Source organism: Biomphalaria glabrata, chromosome 8, assembly GCF_947242115.1.
Source record: "Biomphalaria glabrata chromosome 8, xgBioGlab47.1, whole genome shotgun sequence".
Lineage (NCBI taxonomy): Eukaryota > Metazoa > Mollusca > Gastropoda > Planorbidae > Biomphalaria > Biomphalaria glabrata.
Window position 1 is genome coordinate 28,710,971 of NC_074718.1, and position 19,351 is coordinate 28,730,321.

General features: G+C 35.8%; 1 protein-coding gene across 24 annotated transcripts in view; it reads right to left on the reverse strand.

Annotated features, from left to right (window-relative positions):
• LOC106074939 (probable phospholipid-transporting ATPase IA) overlaps positions 1-19,351 on the reverse strand; it is a 79,470-nt gene that overhangs the window by 32,865 nt on the left and 27,254 nt on the right. For 22 of the 24 annotated variants that reach the window (XR_008779414.1, XR_008779415.1, XM_056038713.1 and 19 more), the window contains 16 exons: positions 18,952-19,022; positions 18,511-18,608; positions 17,600-17,708; positions 7,375-7,392; positions 6,608-6,735; positions 6,158-6,235; positions 4,486-4,574; positions 3,731-3,797; positions 3,530-3,641; positions 2,921-3,003; positions 2,157-2,206; positions 1,307-1,376; positions 986-1,070; positions 760-899; positions 576-623; positions 170-260 (listed from right to left, as the gene is read on the reverse strand). Coding sequence is in view for 22 of the 24 variants with exons in the window: in XM_056038713.1 (XP_055894688.1) it covers positions 170-260; positions 576-623; positions 760-899; positions 986-1,070; positions 1,307-1,376; positions 2,157-2,206; positions 2,921-3,003; positions 3,530-3,641; positions 3,731-3,797; positions 4,486-4,574; positions 6,158-6,235; positions 6,608-6,735; positions 7,375-7,392; positions 17,600-17,708; positions 18,511-18,608; positions 18,952-19,022 (1,337 nt within the window). In the remaining 2 variants the exon portion in view is untranslated. The remainder of the gene's footprint in view (positions 1-169; positions 261-575; positions 624-759; positions 900-985; positions 1,071-1,306; positions 1,377-2,156; positions 2,207-2,920; positions 3,004-3,529; positions 3,642-3,730; positions 3,798-4,485; positions 4,575-6,157; positions 6,236-6,607; positions 6,736-7,374; positions 7,393-17,599; positions 17,709-18,510; positions 18,609-18,951; positions 19,023-19,351) is intronic. The other 2 variants (XM_056038705.1, XM_056038711.1) reach the window with 1 other exon arrangement.

Here is a 19,351-nt window from a genome sequence, read left to right on the forward strand (position 1 = left end):
AAAAAAAAATTATATAAAACAAATAATTGATGATGCCAACTAAATAATGTACAAAATAATATAATGAAAAATAAAAGACTTTCCAGTTTAAATAATATATAATAAATGCTTTTTTGTTATTTTTGAGAAGGTTATATAAATCCTCAATAAAAACGAATGCATCACCTACCTATATTTATAGCCGTCTCTTGTTTATCTCCAGTGAGCACCCAAATTTTGATATCAGCTTTACTAAGTATGTCAATAGTTTCTGGTACTCCCTACAAAAAAAATCAGCATTTACAACACAGAAAAGTAACAGCTTTTTTTCTATTACTAGTTTAAAATATATATTATGGTTGATTAAAAACTTGTACAACACTGGCTGATTTCAAACATAACATCTTATAAAATACAGACTTTACTTAAAAAAAAAAGACTATGCATGGGCAAGTTTTAAGTAAATCAAAATAATTGTAAGATTTCAAAATAGGAATTTAATTTAACCAATAATCAAAGCAATACAAAAATTACAAATCTACTTTTGTTACTATGAATATTTATTGGATCATTTCTTTGAAACAAGTATTACTTACATCTTGTAATCTATCTTCAATGGCAGTAGCTCCGAGAAGTTGCAAGTCCTATACAAAATAAAAGAGAAACAAGAGATATTTGGTAAAAATGTTGACAGAATACTAGCTGTAATACTAAAGTCAATGAATGTCTATTCAATAAATCAGTGACAGAGTCACTTGAATCAAGAGTAATTCAACAGACCTTCTCAATAAGTTCTGCAACTTCTTCAAGTTTCTGTTCTCTGTCCTGAATGGCAGTGCTTGCTTTGTAGAATGTGTTGGACCACTCTTTGTAAAACTCTTCAGAGATTTCTGTTTTAGCTAAACACAAAGTTCTTAAACCTAATCAGACAGGATATACAAAATGAATAAATGGGATCATTGATCAATTGACCAAGTGCAAGAAGACTTTTCCTGTATATACTTACCAACACTGGCAAACTGTTCCAAGTGGGATAAGGTTTCTTCAGTATAGGTTTTATCACTTCCTAGTCTTTCATAGATTACATTATCCTAATGGAAGCCAAAAATAAGCATAATAGTTCAAAGATCAAATGCTTATTACTACAGATAAAAAAACATACATATATACATATAAAACATACATATTAAGATTAAAAAAAAACATAGATCAGAGATTCTTTGAGTTCATAACAATTTCAGACAAATGCGTAGAATGTTTAATTGTCTAAATGTAGACTGAATGCTATCTAAAATATCGTCTAAGTATTGATCTAAACTGTACTTACTGCTCCTTTACACAATAACAAAATTCTATTGTCTGGAGTCCTGACTATCACAGACATTCTCTTCCTCTTACTGAGCATAGAAACAATAAAAACACAAAGTTAACAAGACAATAAAGGATTTTATGTTATTTAGTTCTTGTGTCTATTAAGATTAAAATTACACTACATACATTATAGGAGACTTTTTAATGGTACATGTATTTAATTTAAAAAACTAAAAATTTTGTTTTCAGAATAATCACAAGAAGATTAGCATTAATACAGTGGTGACATTAGATTTTTAATAAAGCTATTACTTTTTTAAGATCTAAATTTGTTGAATGGACAGCGCAAAACCAAAAATGACATTTCCTCATGAGGGCTGCTAATAATATAAAGTAATGCTTTTTATTTTATTGTTGCTGTTACTGTATGCAAATTTGGCACCAGTACAGGGACGCTACCATGCTGATTTATGCAGTGCCCTAAACTGATCCTGTGCATAAAATACCATATTGCTATAAATGAACAAAATGATCAGCAAATCTTTTGCTTACCAGGCCTGGGAAAGGCCTGCAGTCAACTACTTATGTAAGTTATTCAAGACTGAAAACATTAACAATTTGCAATGCAAGGATAAGACAATACAGATTCTCTCAATGTTTCCCAAGGCTCTTTAATGTTAGCATTTAATGTGAAATCATTTCAGCTAATCTAAAACTGAGTCAGAGCATAAGCAAATAATGACAATATTCACCAGCATAATGACAGAAGAGATAGAACGTAGAGTGGTCAACCTGTCTTACTACAGTACTACATGATAGGAGACACAAGATGTACAATTGTATACATTCACTACTTTTAAACTCACCTAGTAAACTCTAACACATTTAGGATTAAATATTTGGCTGGCTGGCCCAACTGTTGAAGCAAATTAATTTCAAACAGTAAGAAATTATTTATGTGTTAAATTATAAATAGATATTTGGAAAAAAATAATTTTATAAACGTTTTTTATCAGAAATTAAATGAGGAACAAATAATTATAAGAGCTGAATCACAAAGTAAGTGAAGTAGCACATTTTGACTACATGTTGAGTTTTTCAGAACAGACGAAGAGCTAATGCGAGAAGAGACTGATTCATCCTGGAATCAGGTATTTCTATGTAAAAGGAAAATGGCAACCTTAAGGTGCTTTGACAAAATAATCTCAGTTTTCATTTGTCAAAAAAGGGGCCGAAGATTAGATTATAGGAAACTTATGAATTTTGTCAAGGATGTTTTGTAACAATTTCAAGCTCAGAGCCTTTGTTGTCTGAATTAGACTGAAGCTTTGGCTATTTATCTCTCTATATATTTATATATATTTACAAGACCTTCTCCACAATGTAGAAAAGCAACAATGATAAACTCTCTAAGCATGAAGTTTTTATATGTCCATTATAGAGACAAATTAATTCCAGCTAGGCTAGGAAAAAGTTCTTTGAGGTATGGTTTTTAAAAAGAATTAAGCACTAGATTTAGAAAGTGCTATTTGATGAGTTTAAAAAACAATATTTGGATTTCAATAAATATCAATAATATATATCCAGTCTCCAAAATTGATTGTAAATCAGACTGAGACAAGCTACTCACCATATCAACCACAACGTAGTCTGGCGTTCTAGTTGTAAATACATGCTTCATCTCTTTAGCCGCTTTAACTAATGCTGCCTCATCTATAGAAAATATTTTTTTAAAGATAAAAAAAAAATGCAAATGTTAAAATGAGTTTTTTAAAATATCAAACTTGATCTGCACTTACTGTAAATAACTCAGATCGAATGTCTCCAAATATCTTAAGCTTCTTGATTTCAAATGAAAGTTTTATTCTATTTAAAGTGTGAACGACATTGTTGTGTGACTGTTACAAAGAACATGCTTCTTTATTGCTACTAGCCTTTCCATATTTGGTTTCTAATCTTTCATGTCTTTTGTACATTTTTGTCTTGCACAAAGAAATAATAATCACAATATTTTATTTGGTTTTGGGTATCAACCAAATGATTTATTAATGTGTGAGGTAAACCAATAACATTTTTTTTTGTCATCCTGACTGAAGCAAACCCTGATAAGTCAATTTTTAAACAAATTGTATGTAATTCCTTCAAAATAAACATGAAATAAAAATGATCTACTTCAGTTATTTACAATCGATTAAAATAGAAATCCTTAACAAATTACTGGAGATAAAAATTCAAGAACCTGGTGACGATGCTAAATAGTGAATTTCTCCAGTGTTTTCATCTATTTGAGGGACAACTGTGTGGCATACTGCCAGCAACATTAAAAAATCTGATATTATTGGAGCAGTTTCCTGAAATAGTGAAAGCAAATAACATTTAAACTTACATGAAAAGTTTTTCTTTTTAAAAGTACTAAAACGTACAACCTTTACATACTTACATGTTCTGATTGGAGATTTTTAAGAACTCTGTCATCATTAAACTTCTCTTTGCTCTCTTCATTGTTTCTGGATGAGAAACAAAATCAGACATATTGGTCATGACAACATTTTTATCAGTAGCTTATTATTATTATGTCGTTTTAGTAAGATTTTATTACACAAAATAATGAAAAAATTAAAGGAAACAAAATCATTTTATGTAGACAATTTTTATAAGCAAAAAGTTTAATTCATACATCCTTGAAATCAATTTATCTAAATGTATATCTAATATATATAAGGTATGTATGTATGTATGCCGTGCATAGAAAGCAAATCTGTTTAACCAATCTTGATAAAATTTGGCATAAATGTTCCTTAGATTATGGCATTGCTGTAGTGTATGTTTATGTCTCTTGCACATTCAGAGGGTCCTAAAAATAAAATACCTAAATTTATCTCTATTAAAGAATGAGACTTTGTAACAAATCAGGTAAATCCATTTTCACAGTATTTTATATATGTTATGAATAAATCTGCTAAACCCATTTTTACATTCTACTTTTTATTTTCGTTTCAAAATTTAAAAATGTGAAGGAAATATTGGCCATGTTTGACATAGATCTAATTCCGATGCACTAGATCAGTAATACCCAAAGTATAAGGCTTGTGGATCTGGGTCATATCCGGCAAGTAATAATATATAATTTAATGTAAATATAGTATACATTTCTGACTATGGCTCTACTTTGTGTGAAGAGACCTTTCTACTTACCCATAAATGATACCTGCTATAGAACATTTGCTAAACCTCATTATGTTCTGGGTAAGGGTTCCAGTCTTATCAGAAAACAAAAATTTTATCTGAAAACAAAATTTTAAGGTCATTTTTCTTTACAATGTTCATACAATATTTTTAGAATATACTAAATACCCATCATTTTGTAACATTACTTTAGCATTGCAGACAGTTGAAAACAAATTATATGATATCAGATATTGTTGTCTTTACAGACTTCCAATCCACACTGAAGCACTTAACAGAAGCACCCCAAACAGCCCAATAGAGTTGACAAAAATAATTGTGATAATACATCAGATGATGTCAAAATATCAGCATCACATTACAGTGGATCTCTGCACTCAGAGGCATCATGGGAAATAAAAAGACTGATAAACTATCAAAGGTAGGATCATCTATGGAACAACCAGATAGACCTGTTAACTACCTCACCCTCACCCTAATGTCAATGTTAGTCAACAATGACAAAGAGGAGTGGCTCAACCAATGAGCATCAGGAAACATAGGCAGAGCCATGCACATGCCATGCCAAACAAACTGGTCAGTATTAACTTCCTCCCCCGCAAAGAACAATCTACAATCTTCCAACTAAGGACAGGACACACACCTCTGTTAAATTACATCTACAATCTTCCAACTAAGAACAGGACAAACACTTCTGTTAAACTACCATCTTAAGAAAATAAATTCCACACAGCTTTCCCTTTGTAGACACTGTGCCCATCCTTATGAAACCATAAACCATATCCTCTTTGAATGCCCCTTCCTAATCCACCTTAGGCAGACCCTACTACCACTCCAGCCCAACATAACCAACAGCCTGTACAGTAGTGCTGAACAACTGAAGAGAACAGAACACTATTTTTCCTTGGCACAGTCTGCATAAGAGCTACCAGCTCAGCAGCAAAAAGCTGGCTAGAAGAAGAAGAAGAAGTAACATTACTTAGATTACCAATAAAATAAAAACAGTTTTTTTTTAAAATGGACTAATGCATTAAAGCCCATAATCATATAAATTTTTAAATATACAAATAAATTATCACAAGAAACATTCATTGACAAGACCAAGTTACAAATAAATATATAAGTAATACCACATATAGCAATAACATATGCCAAAATTCTGAACAACTACTAATGCATAAAAAAAAAGAAAGCCCCATCCTCTAGCCATATTTCTTTTCAACTTAAATTGAATGCTTTCTACATTTCTGATTCTCCACAACTCATTCTAACTAGGATTTCAATATCATTTCAATTTAATTTCTATATGTGATTCTTAGCATAGCTCTTTTTTTTTTTAAATTTTAATAGTTGTTTTTGAAAATTCTTTTTAACATGCTCCAATAGAATGCTCAGTACACTCTAGTCAAATCTCTTTTAAAAATAAGTGTATGGAAAAGGTGTCTGTGTTGCCTATAGACACTCAGCAAACACAACTCATCTTAAGTCAAATCTTGAAAAATCCATAATCTACATCAGGATTATAACTTGAGCTCACTCATTTAAGTAGTTGAGCAGTTTATGCAACACACCCTAGTAATGTGCTGTAATGCATTTTAGTAGACTTCTTCAAGGCAGAATTGAGTCAAATACTGAAATTTAGAATAGCAGACCACATCAATAAATGTATTTGATTACTCACCTGTCCTAGTTCTTCATTGAGGTTTGAAGTTCTAGCATTAGCATGGGTTTTAGTTCTTTCATAATACATGTCTTGATCCTTTCATCAAAATAGAAATAAAATAAATGCAATGCTGAACAAAAGGTGCAATATACAAATCTAAACACTTCTTCAAAGAAACGAAGTTCGAAATAAAGAAATCTCTGTGGTAAATCAATTAAAAGACACTGCGTAATTTTACAACAGTGCCATATACTCATAAAAGTGATCATTCAGCATAAAAGTGATCAGTCAGCTACTTGCTATTCATATCAGTTACTAAATCTCTTATGACAGGAAATGTCACAATTAGTCAAAAGGTCTAATGGTTGTAATCTTTTAAGTGGAGATAAAAACAATGTTCCAAGTATAAATTTCTCTCTAAAGTAACAAATAAATGTAAAAATTAAAAAAAAAAATGATTGGATATACCCAGTTGATAAAAATAGCCTGAACAAACTTCACCATTTCCAGTGTGACCTGAAGACTGATAGGGATGAGGTTGTTGTAGAGAATGATGAAAGTGAGGAGATTATAACCAAAGTTAGTTCTTACAAGATCTGAAAGAAATAAAAATGCTATTAGTGTTTGTTGCTTTCATGTTTACTCTATAAAGTAGATACTAATTGACATGCTCAAACAGATAATTCATATACTTTATATAACTAATCAATTCAATGAAATACTTTTGAATTTTGTTTTTATCAATTACAATGCTCTGTTACAGCATATAAGTTGCTTATATTGATTAAAAGAAACTTTCAAGCAACATTTGGAATGTTCAAATAAAAAAATAAAAAAAAAACAACATAATATAACGTCTGTCAAACAAATAACAAAAAAAAAATTAACTGAATATAAACAATTAACTTTAAGCAAGGTTCAGTTCAAGCATAAACAATTCTTATACATAATTAATGCGCAAGGAATAGCACTCTGACGATATCCGTCTGAGAATAGATCAATAGGAAACAAAATCTGTAGAATCAACTGCTTCAAATGAAAACTTGAAAGACATACAAGATATAAAAAGAAACCGCAAAAGACGGATGAAAAGAAGGAAATAAAAGAAGGAAACTGTTTTTCAGGGATGGTACTGAACAAAAAAAGAAGGGAATATAATTCTACAAATTGAATGGAACAAGTATTTCAAAAGAAAGTAATCAATGTCTGAATTGCAAAGATTCAACATAGCTTACCACCATATTCCCACTTGACTGAAGGTTAGATTTGATCAGATTAGTCATTGAACCAAGATGATCAGTGACATTACATAAGGGACTTAACGCATGATTCTTATAAAAAGAGTTATTCAGCTTGTTAAATGATATTACTGGGGGTGACAGGAAATGACTATGACAAAGAATGAACTAGATGTTATTTTAAGAAACATTAATGACATTAAGTAATGAGGAGGACAGAAAAAATATTTACTAACATGAATGATTTTGAGAGTCTTACAATGTTATGTTGAAAGATATGGATCTTATTAAGTGATAATGAGGTCAGAAGAAATGACTAACAGAAATAAATGAATGAGGGTTTGACAATGCTATTATGAAAGATAATGCTCATTATGAATGATTTGGCAGATGACACATAAATAGATTATTTCAATGAATGTTAAATAGATTTCTTATGCTATATCTCTCTCTCTCTCTCTATATATATATATATATATTCACAAGGCAGATAAATATTTGATAAAGATAAAACACAAAATTAACCATTGGAAAACGTTTGTCTCAGTCTACATTTTTTTTTAAAAATAGATACGCATCTGTTAACTTTAAATGTTTTTAACCTAAGTTTGAAATTTAAATGTACAATCATAGTGGCTAACATCAATTGCAAACAGAATTTAAACTAGAACTACGATGACTAAACCTTGCTGGTTTGCTAAGAAAGACTCAAATTAATTATGTGTTCAAACATTGCTCTCTTTACCAATATAAGTATTCTCAAGTCTCTCTGGGATGAAAAGACAAACAAACATAGTGTATGAAAATAACCAACAAAATTGTTAAAAACATTTTTTAAAAAGTAGTGACAAGATGTTGCCAACAGTAGACAAAGCTAGATATATGATGAATGAGCACCTGACATTAAGCAGGGTGAAAAGTAAAAGGTCTTTGTGCTGGCCCCATGACACCCTTGTTTACAGTGAGCCACAGAAACAGATGATCATTACACCACCAGCCCTATAGATCACAAAGTCTGAGAGGGATACTTCACTTTTAAAAAAAAAATTGTATTCTAACATGTTCGTAAAACATTTCAACAATTAAATGTCAAATAAAAAAAGTAGAATAGACTCTAAATGTGTTTCTTTAGACATGTGAATGAGGAAATACTTTTTTTTCTAAATTTTAAAGACCAACCCCTGTTTCTCATTTGCCAAGAAACCATAACCACATTTATGGACTATAATCAGGACATTTCACTTCCAAACATAACACTCTGTTATAGACTTTATTGGGAATTTGATGAGATTATAATTAGATTTGATTTGATTTTTTGATTTGAGGCACATCGGCACAATTTAGGCCATGTCGTGCCTGCAGTCCCTTAAGGACTACTCTCTCTCTAAACAACAAGGGCCAGATTCTATACAGTCATATAATTAAAATCAAGGTCTATTCACAGTTAAAATAGTAAAGGTAGTAAAAATTTAAATATTTGGTAAAAATCTAATGTAAATAGTGCATGTTCACAAATTCAGAAATCAGATCTTCGTAGATAGCCCCACTTCCCGAATAAAGCCCAGTACCTTCCCAGGGTCGACATTATTAAATAGTGTTTTTAGATTAGTGGCTCTAAAATATTTCGCCCTGACATCCTGGTATCTGGGGCAATCAACGAGGATATGTTCCACGGTGAGGCGAGAGTCACAGTACTCGCAAAGTGGGGGCTCCTCTCTCTTCAGTACAAAAGAGTGCGTGATGTAGGTGTGGCCAATCCTAAGTCTGGACATGGTTGTGCTACCACGCCTTGTCAGACCCTTAGATGTGGGCCGCCACCTGACATCCGCCACAATCTGCCTGAGTTTACTGTGAGTCTCAGCCTCCCATCGGTTCTGCCACTCTCGATAGGTGGCAGAGGCAATACTTTGTCTCAGGTCCGAGTAGGGAATTTGGGTTCCTGACACCGCATGATTTAGGGCTCTCTTTGCTTCTCTGTCTGCGGCTTCGTTTCCCTCAATGCCAACATGGGAGGGGACCCAGATGAAGGTGACATGCCTACGGTCGGCTGTTATTTGGTCCAACAGCTTCAGGCTCTTATGTACCAATGGGATGTCAGTCTTCATCCGCCCCAAAGCTTGCAATGCAGATTTGGAGTCGGAGCAGATTATAAATTTACTCCTTTCTGATGCTTTTACGGCCATAAGTGCAAGCAATATTGCGTGCAATTCGGCCGTAAAGATGGAGCAGCCATCGGGGAGTCTACGGGAGATTGTTTTGTTCCGAAAGGAGCAGGCACACACGACCTTTCCCTCCATTTTGGATCCGTCTGTGTAGATGGTGCCACAATCTCCATAGCTCTCCTGCAGTTCCCTAAAGTGGACTTGTAGTATGCTTGGGTCTGTATTTTCTTTTTTGAAATTAAGGAGGGATAAATTTAATTTGGGTTTATTCATTAGCCAAGGAGGATTCTGAGGGGTTTCTATTTTAGAGATTTGGTCAATGGGTGGGGTTAAATTTTGGATGGGTTCTCTCATTCGAAGGCCCAACGGCTGTATGACGTTAGGCCTTCGATTGTATAATTCTACCTCTGTGGGGTTAAATATGGAGTCAAAAGCAGGGTTCGTGGGGTTGGATTTTAACTTGACTATATACTGCATTGCAAGCTTTTTCATTCTTATATCCATGGGGAGTTCTCCAGCCTCCACATGGAGACTTGGGATAGGTGATGTACGAAACGCGCCGAGACAGAGACGCAGGGCAGCATTTTGTATTGGTTCCAGTAATTTTAGGTACGACTTCCTTGCTGCTCCATATATTATGGATCCGTAGTCTAGCTTGGATCGAATTAGACTCTGATAGAGCAGCAGCAAGGTATCTCTGTCAGCTCCCCAGTCCGTATGGCTGAGTACTCTTAGTATGTTTAATGACTTTTGGCATTTCTTCTTAAGTTCCTTAATGTGGGGGAGAAAATTAAATTTGGAATCTAAGGTGAGGCCTAAAAATTTTGTAGTTTTCACGACAGGGATCTTCTTTTTGTGTATAAATAGTTCAGGGTCTGGGTGGAGTCCCCTTAGATTACAAAAATGCATACTAACTGTTTTGGAGTCTGAGAATTTGAAACCATTATAGTTTGCCCAACCCTGAATTTTGTTTAAACATAACTGTAATTTTCTTTCTAAGGTGTTCATGTTTTTCCCATAAGTAAGAATGACAAAGTCATCAACATACAAAGAGCACTCTATGCCAGGGGACAGCGCATTTATGATGCTATTTATTTTAATGTTGAACAGGGTGACTGACAGAATGCTGCCCTGGGGTACACCCATTTCCTGGTCATGAGTGTCAGAAGCGGAGTTGCCCACTCGAACCTGAAATTTTCGATCTTTCAGAAATTCCTCCACAAAACGGGGGAGGTGTCCCTTAAGCCCCATAAGCGCCAGGTCACGTAGAATTCCATGTTTCCAGGTTGTGTCATAGGCCTTTTCTATATCGAAGAATACAGCTACTAGATGTTCTCTTCTGAGTAATGCATTTCTAATATAAGCTTCCAGCCTTACCAGGTGGTCAGTTGTTGTCCGCCCCTGCCGGAATCCGCACTGGTAGTTTGAGATCACTTTATTCCTTTCCAGGTACCAGACCAGCCTACTGTTAATCATTCTTTCCATGGTTTTGCAGATGCAGCTTGTTAGTGCTATTGGTCGATAGTTAGCTGGGTCAGAGCCGTCTCTTCCCGGTTTAGGTATCGGTATAACTGTGGCTTTCCTCCAGCTGTTTGGGAAAGCGCCTGTTTGCCACACACAGTTATAGACCCCTAGCAGGACTGCCAATGAGGGTTCGGGAAGGTGCTTGAGGAACTGGTAAAGGATTTCGTCTTCTCCAGGCGCTGTGTCATGTGACTTGTCCAGCGATTCCCTCAGTTCCTCAAGCGAGAACGGTTTGTTGTAGTCTTCATTGTTCTCTGACCTGAAATCAATGGGGTGTCTTTCCTCCCTGGTTTTGACTTTTTGGAACTCTGGCGTGTAGTGTGCAGTGGATGATTTTTCTGCTATTGAGGATACAAGGCAGTCAGCTATTTCTCTGGGGGACGTGACAGTTCGTCCTTGGTTTTTCAAATGCCCTATTGCATTTGATTCTTTCCCTTTGATTCGCCTTACTGCCTTCCAAACCGCTCTAGCAGAAGTTTTGGCATCCAGACTGCCGACAAAACTTCTCCAGGAATTTCTTTTGGCTGACCGTATGGTTTGTCTAGCCTTTGCTATAGCTATCCTGAATAGCTTTAGGTTTTCCTGGGAAGGATTCTTTATAAATGCAGCCAGTCGTTTTTTCCTATCACCAATAGCACTTTTGCAAGCTGTATCAAACCATGGTTTGCTAGGCCGTTTTGGATTTGCAGAGGTTAGGGGTACAACTTTCCTGGCTATACTTAGTAGCTTGCTAGCAAAGGTATCAGCTGGGTTCTGTTCACGGAGGATATTTTCTGTGATATCCTCAGAGCATCTTTTTTGGAATTGTTCCCAATCGGCCTTATTCAGTTTCCACCGCTGAGGTCGTCCCAATGAAGGGAGATTGTTAGTAATGATGATTGGGAAGTGATCACTTCCCCGTAGATCATTGCTAACTGACCATTTAAAATCGTCCAGAAGTCCGGGGACGCATACGGTGAGGTCAATGCATGTGAATGATCCAGTTCCTGGGTGCAAGTAGGTCGGTGATGCATCATTAAGTATGCATAAATCATGTTGGAGGAAGATATCCTCCAGCATACGACCTCTTGTGTCGGTATTGTTGGATCCCCACATGGTGTTATGGGCATTGAAATCCTCAAGGATTAAATAAGGCCGGGGGAGTTGTTTCAATAGGTCCTCCATGTCTGTTCGGTTTAATGGAGCGCCTGGTGGTAGATACAGGCTGCAGCAAGTGATAACCTTGTGAAGGGTTATCCTAGCTGCTACGGCCTGTAGTGTGGTCTGTAGTTCTACCCTCTCATGGGGGATGCTATCCTTCACAAGGATACAGACTCCACCTGATGCTCTCTCTGCATCCTCAACATTCTTGGTGTAAGCACGGTAGCTTCGGAAGCTGATGCAATCTTTTAGAAATGTTTCCTGTAAGCAGAAAGCTACAGGAGTCTCAGAGTCCATCAGTAGCTGCATTTCCTCGTAATTGGCCTTGAGGCCTCTACAATTCCACTGTACAATTCTGGAATCCATGGCTTATTCTAGATGACCTACTTGGAGCTATTTGGCCTTGGGAGGCCCCCGGAGGGGTTTCCCTTTATTCCAGTGACCTTGGTATTTTTATTCTTGGGTTTGGATGGAGAGGACAACCCCCTTTTGGGGGAAGTCTTTCTCTCTGGAGAGGGGAGATCCCTCTGGTTAGAGCGGAGGTTATTTCCTCCTCTCTCACCTCGGGCATCCTCTCCGCTTTGATTTCTCCCCTTAGGGAGTTGGTCAACCTCTAACTCGGTAGAGGTTGGGGTGTCTGGCTGGGTTCTCTGAGGAGAACCTGTGTCAGACATGATGTCTCCGGGTTCTCCCGGAGTATTGGTTTTGACATGCTGCTCAGTCTCCATGCTCTCATCAGCGAGCACAGAGAACCTGTTCTTTAGCATGATAACAGGGCTTTCTTGTTTCTTCAGAGGTGTGTTCTTTGGCGGTGTTTTCTTCTGAGTTGGGGGAGGAGGAGGGGGTGGTGGGGTCAATGTGTCCGTCTGTGTGGCTATGGATCTTCCTTTCTTAGCAACAGCCTGGGCGTAGTTCTTTGTCAAGCCGAATTGGCCCTTGGGTAGGGCCAGTACAGCCGATTTCGCCTGGCTAAAGGTACATCCGTTTCTTGCCTTGTACTCCTGCACGGCAACCTCCTGTTTCCACACAGGGCAGTCCTTGGAGTAGGCTGATTGGCCAGCTTGACAGTTTGGGCATTTGAACTGGGCTGTGCAGCCCTTGTCCTCATGACCCTCTCCAGCACATCTGGCACACACAGTGTTCCTCTTGCAGACTGCCGCGCCGTGTCCATAACCCTGGCACTTGAAGCACCTCATGGGGTTAGGTATGTAGGGCCTCACTGGAACTCGTAGGTATCCTGCCTTCACATACTCTGGCGGTGTCCTAGTTCCGAATGTGAGGATAATAGTGGCGGTTTAGACCTCCTCACCCTCCCTGCGCCTGGTAATGCGCCGGGCATGGGTGACTCCTTCAATGCCCTCCACTATTTCCTTCTCGGAACATTCCAGTAGGTCCCTAGAGCTGATTACACCTCTGCTGGTGTTCAGACTCTTGTGTGGCATGACTTCCACTTGGAGATCACAGAGTCTTCTGCATCTTAAAAGCCCATCAGAGTGTGTCTTGCTGTCTACTTCTACAAGGAGTTCCATTGTTTTGTGTAGCTTAGACACACTCTTGGGCTCTCCCACTACTGACTTGAGTCCCTTATAGATAATAAAAGGGCTCAACTTTGTCAGGCTTTTTCCCTCCTCTGTGCATCTTACCACCAGAAATGATGGCCAGGTGGCACAGCTTTTTGGGACCTCCTCTTTTTTATCGTCAATTCGTCGTTTCTTGCCCAGACATAGGTCTGGGGCAAGTAGTTTTGTGTGTGTTTTTTTGTCCATATATATTTTGGTTAATTCGGCACCTGTGCTCCCCACCCGCCATCGAGTCCAACAAGGGGACGGGCCATTCGGATGTCCAGAATGAGCCCGCCAGGGCTACACAGGTGCTATACTCAGTCAGCTGCTACATCGGACATGTCCGATACAGCAGCTCCCTGATTGACCCTCCAGCCACCGCCCTCCAGCATAGGTCGACGACCTATGCTGGTAGCTCGGCATGACCAGCCGGTTGACTCAGAGCGGGCCATCTGGGTCTCAGGTCTAGGGGAACTTGGAGCCAAAGTATTGTGTTGTTGTGGTTTATCCTCAGATAGCCACCACTCAAACACCAGGATCTCTTTATCCCCCCTTACCCGTCGCAGTCCACGGCAAACGGACTGGTCTAGGACGTAGTGAGAATTTAAAGTTAAGGAGACAGTGTGATGATCAATGAAGGCAGACTTAGGAAAAGAGGAGGCAGACACAATGATAGAAAAGAAGTAGGGCACTTTTGAGCTCCAAAAGTGCTAAGGAAAGAGGAGCGCAGTTTAACGTCATGTCTCGGGACGAGAGATTATAATTAGACTATTTTAGACAGACCTAGGAATTATGGGAATTAACTAAATAAGGAATTATGGGATAGATTTTAACGGTAGCAGACATTAGTAGGAAAACGAACGACTCACTCCTCTTAGTTAATGGCAAGACCTTCTTTTTTAGTAACTGTCGACAATTTGGACTGTGCCCCTTTCATATTGGATTAAAGTTGTGTATTAAGATTTATATATCATCATCATTCATCAACTAAAAAGTTAGGTCATTTTGAGAAAATGGTAAGTGGAGAGAGGATATACTTATTAATGCCCTGAAAAGAGTTAGGTTGTAAATATTGAATAGATTAAGTGTACAGTATTGTATTGTTCTAACAGGTACATTGTGTAGTGTGTCAGTCATCAGGCAGTGCTCAGAGTAGTAACTTGTATTGGACTTTTTGTGAGGAAACTTCCTATGTGATGCAGTATTGCTATTGAACTTTCTATCAGTGCAGTTTGTGTTTTGAACTTTCTTGGAAGTATGAACTGTTGTTGAACAATGAGAAGAACTGAACTTTTGTTCTATGGATTTTTAATGACTTTTTGTTCCAACAACTTGGATGGAAGAAGTGATACATCTCACAACACAAGATATATGTTTGTATTGTCTTTCCCTTGGCCATGTAAATTGTATAGACTAAGACAGTAGGAAAGTCTGGACTGAAAAAAATTGATTGACAATTTTTTTTTGATAAGGGGGGGAGGAAATATGTTATAGACTTTATTGGGAATTTGACGAGATTATAATTAGACTATTTTAGACGGACCTAGGAATTATGGGAATTAACTAAATAAGGAATTATGGGATACATTTTAAGGGTAGCAGACATTAGTAGGATAACGAACGACTCACTCCTCTTAGTTAATGGCGAGACCTTCTTTTTTAGTAACTGTCGACAATTTGGACTGTGCCCCTTCATATTGGATTAAAGATGTGTATTAATATTCATACAGTTTTCTTAAGTATTTTATACAAATCGTTGTATGTTGTTGGTGGTTGTACGAACTCCATCTAGACCTAAATCTACTCTACATCTATTAACTAAACAACCCACAACATATCTTTATGATGAAAAAGGAAAATAAAAAAGATGAAAGTCTCAAAAAGAATAATTAAGCCTGCAATTAATATTTTGTATTTCATAGTTACACTTTCTGGAATAATTCAAGTTGGAAAAGTTTTATGTTTTATCTGATACTAAATTTCTGTATTCCTATTTTTTTTAAATTATGGCCTGTCAAAATTTTCCATTATTTTTTGGCCTGCTCCTCAAAAAGTTTGCCCATCACTGATGTAGCATGTGTAGAAGAGCTTTCTACTATCATGGGAAGATAGGTTACTAGAGTATCATATAGCCAGCGAAATGTAAATCTGTCTTCTCTACAACTGTTGTCAGGTAGCAATCAGAGCTAGAACAAGACGGAAATGCTTTAAAAAAATCAAAAACAAAATTGTTGATTATCATCAGCAGCAAAAAACCTTTTACTCAGCAGTCCAGAGCTCTTTGATCTGAAGAAAAGGAACTATGAGCACACATATCTAATAATGGAGAAAATGAGCATTTAAAATGCACACTCACACACACTCATCATTCTATTTATAACGATGAAAAAAGAAGTGGCAATTCTTTAGAATTGGTGGTTGATGTTACATGATGTTTAAGAATACAAAAACCTTTTTTCTTTCAATATTAGATAATCTCTGCTGACCACACCATATGTTGTAGCATTTCCTAAAGTTTCACATATGTTTATAATAATCTATAATTTCAAAAATTGATTTCCTCGAATGTATGAATGATTTTTAGACAGAAGACCTTAGAGTGGCTGTCTGGTTGTGAGGCATGCGTGTGGGACAGTCATTTGGTCATTTTGATAATCCCAGGTTAATACCCCTTCCCACTTCTATCCCCCTCTCATTCTGCGGGAGGTTTGGACTTGGAAGTAGATTATCTTCAACTCTGAAGGAACATCAGAAACGTGAAACATTTTAGAAAACAAACATTTTTACAAACTAAAAACATAGTCAACTATATAATATTAACACAAGATAGAGCATATTGAACTAATTAAACATCTTTAGAGATGAACAATCACTTATAATAAAAAATCAGACAAATCAAACTGGAGATAGATGCAACTAATTTAATAAATGCTAATATTTCTTAACACTCCACCAGCCCGCTTTTCTGGGAAAGCCTATATCTGTGAACCAGCTAAAGGGAGAATATATTTTTACCCATGTAGAACAATCGTGTGAGAACCTAAAATAATTAAAAGTAGTGAGGCTTTACATTGAACATTAAAAATGGCTACCTCCATCACTTTATGTGTTTACATCTAATATATGTTGATTTATGTGAAAAATTTCTGAAAATATCAAATAAAATTTAATCATGCACATATATAGTAGGTTTGGGCTCTTAATAAACCTTAAGGTAATCAATATTATAGTTGATTTAGACTAAAAAATAGTCTACATTTTATTTTAAAAAAAAAAGTTCTCCATTCCATTCATAGAAAAAAAAGAGACAGCTGGATTGTTATGAAAAATGTGAACTTTATTAAGTCTAGAGCTAAAAAGATAGTAACAAAAGGGAGGCATGACTCTCAGGAACCCAGGCATAGGGGAACTTAGATCTAGGGACTGAGGGCTGGTCAATGTAACACATATGTCAATGTTTATATATGTAGAAATCTATGCTACGTCACTCAACAAAACCACTTGTACATTAACTAAACACAAAGGCAAGTAGATTCATTTTAAATACTATTCATTATTATAATTTACTTTGGATACAGTATGGATCTACAAAATTGTCCACATCAATAAATTAATACCTGTCATTATAACAGAAGAAAAGTCAAAAGACAAAGTCATTCACTTGAAACAACTAGATTAATCTAAAAAATATGTTTAGATAATTGTATTCTTCATTCATTACAAGAGCTATAGTCAATAAAAAAAAAGTTTTTCCTTCTTGCTGAATAAGAATAAAACTTACACTTGTTATTAAATAAAAAAAAAAACTATCATGGAAGCAAGAGATAAACTTACCATGGAAAAAGAGGTACCAGTGAGCATCTTCATTGGACAGCACCCATATATGATTGGCCACAGCACAAACTAGAGACAGTAACACCAGCAGAAGGAACAGGAGTAGAATCTGTTCAGATATCACAGTTTATATTGACATGGATCATAAAATAGATAACTTTGGTTCTTCTCAATTAAAACCTAATGGAACAGTTTTAACTTTTTTTTTTCAGTATTAACATATTAATAATATTTCACTTCATTGGACCCTTGACTTGAGGTGCTTAAATAATGTATGCAAAAGCTCACCACTTTTCTATAGACAGACCAGACCCCTACTTTGTATCATCCTTGTGCATTGGATCACATCTCAAATGGTAAGGAATCAGATCTCAAAGAGCAAGGGATCATGTCTCAATGGGCAAGGGATCATATCTCAAAGGGATAGAAATCAAGTCTCAAAGGACTAGAATCATGTCTCAAAGAGCGTTGGCCAAGGAATCCTGTTTCAAAGAGGGTTCAATCATTTAAGTTTAAATTGCTTGACAGTAATAAGTCCTGTCAGCAACATCTTATACTAATAGGATGACAAACTGGATAGCTTTCTTTCCTGCCATCATATACAATCTTCTACAGTACACTAAGTCTTCTATAGGAATACAACAGCAAGATTTGATGCCACGCATAGAGAAGTCAATGCATTAGATCTATGTCTTGGTGGATTTATGGACTTAAAATTCAAATTTTCAGATTTGCATTATTTGTGGTACAGATGCTTAAAGAAAACATGGCTTTTCCAAGAACAGAGTTAAACCTTAAGTCATAAAACAAATTCTGACATGACATCAACTTCCAACCTGTATTCAACTTGCCCTAAACTAGACAACTTTGCATTTACTCTTGAAGCTATATCATAACATCTCAACACTCACCTGCTTGTTGGTCATTTTCTCCACGTTGGATCGTTTAAGAGGTGTAGTTGTTGAGTTTAACATTAGTTTCGACTGATGACCAGTGTAAATGACTAATCCTGGTGTAATTAAACAACAATAGTCAATATTCATTAAATATCAGTATACAATAAATGTCAGAATGTATTATTATATTCAATTTGTTATGTAAATCATACAACTGAGAAAAAAACAACATTACATATGACGACTCTAAAAACCTATTTGAATAATTTATACGTCATTTAAATATTTCTTAATATAGAATTATTTTTTTTGTTGTAATAATTGACTCTCAAAGACTGAAAGATTATATCTACTAATTTTATAACTTGAAAATGACATTAACAAGACTTCAATTTATTTTGTTGTCGATATTTCTGTTCCTATAGAACATATTGGAAGCATAATTAATAACATTACCATAAATCCAACTTGTGTTTTTTAAACAGGCTCCTCTAAGCAATATTTGATCTGGCCCAAGGGGGACAGCACTAGTAAGGAGAAATAGCAGAAACACTTGTTTACATTAACCTATTTCAAAAGTTACATTTTAAAATCATACCACTACAACAAATAATCTATAGATTAGCAGACAAATGATAGAAGTCTAGGTTTGATCAAGTCTGGCAATAAGGTTTCTGTGCTTTCAAGAGAAATAAATAAAAAAAAATTGCTAGAGTCTAAAATTGAACCCGAGTTCTCTAGCCTTCATAATAGGTCGACATTAACAACTGAGCTGAATAATTAATTATAAAAAACTAAAGGTTTTATGTCTAAAAAAAAGTCTAAAGTAATTTTAATTTTTTAAAATTTTAAGCAA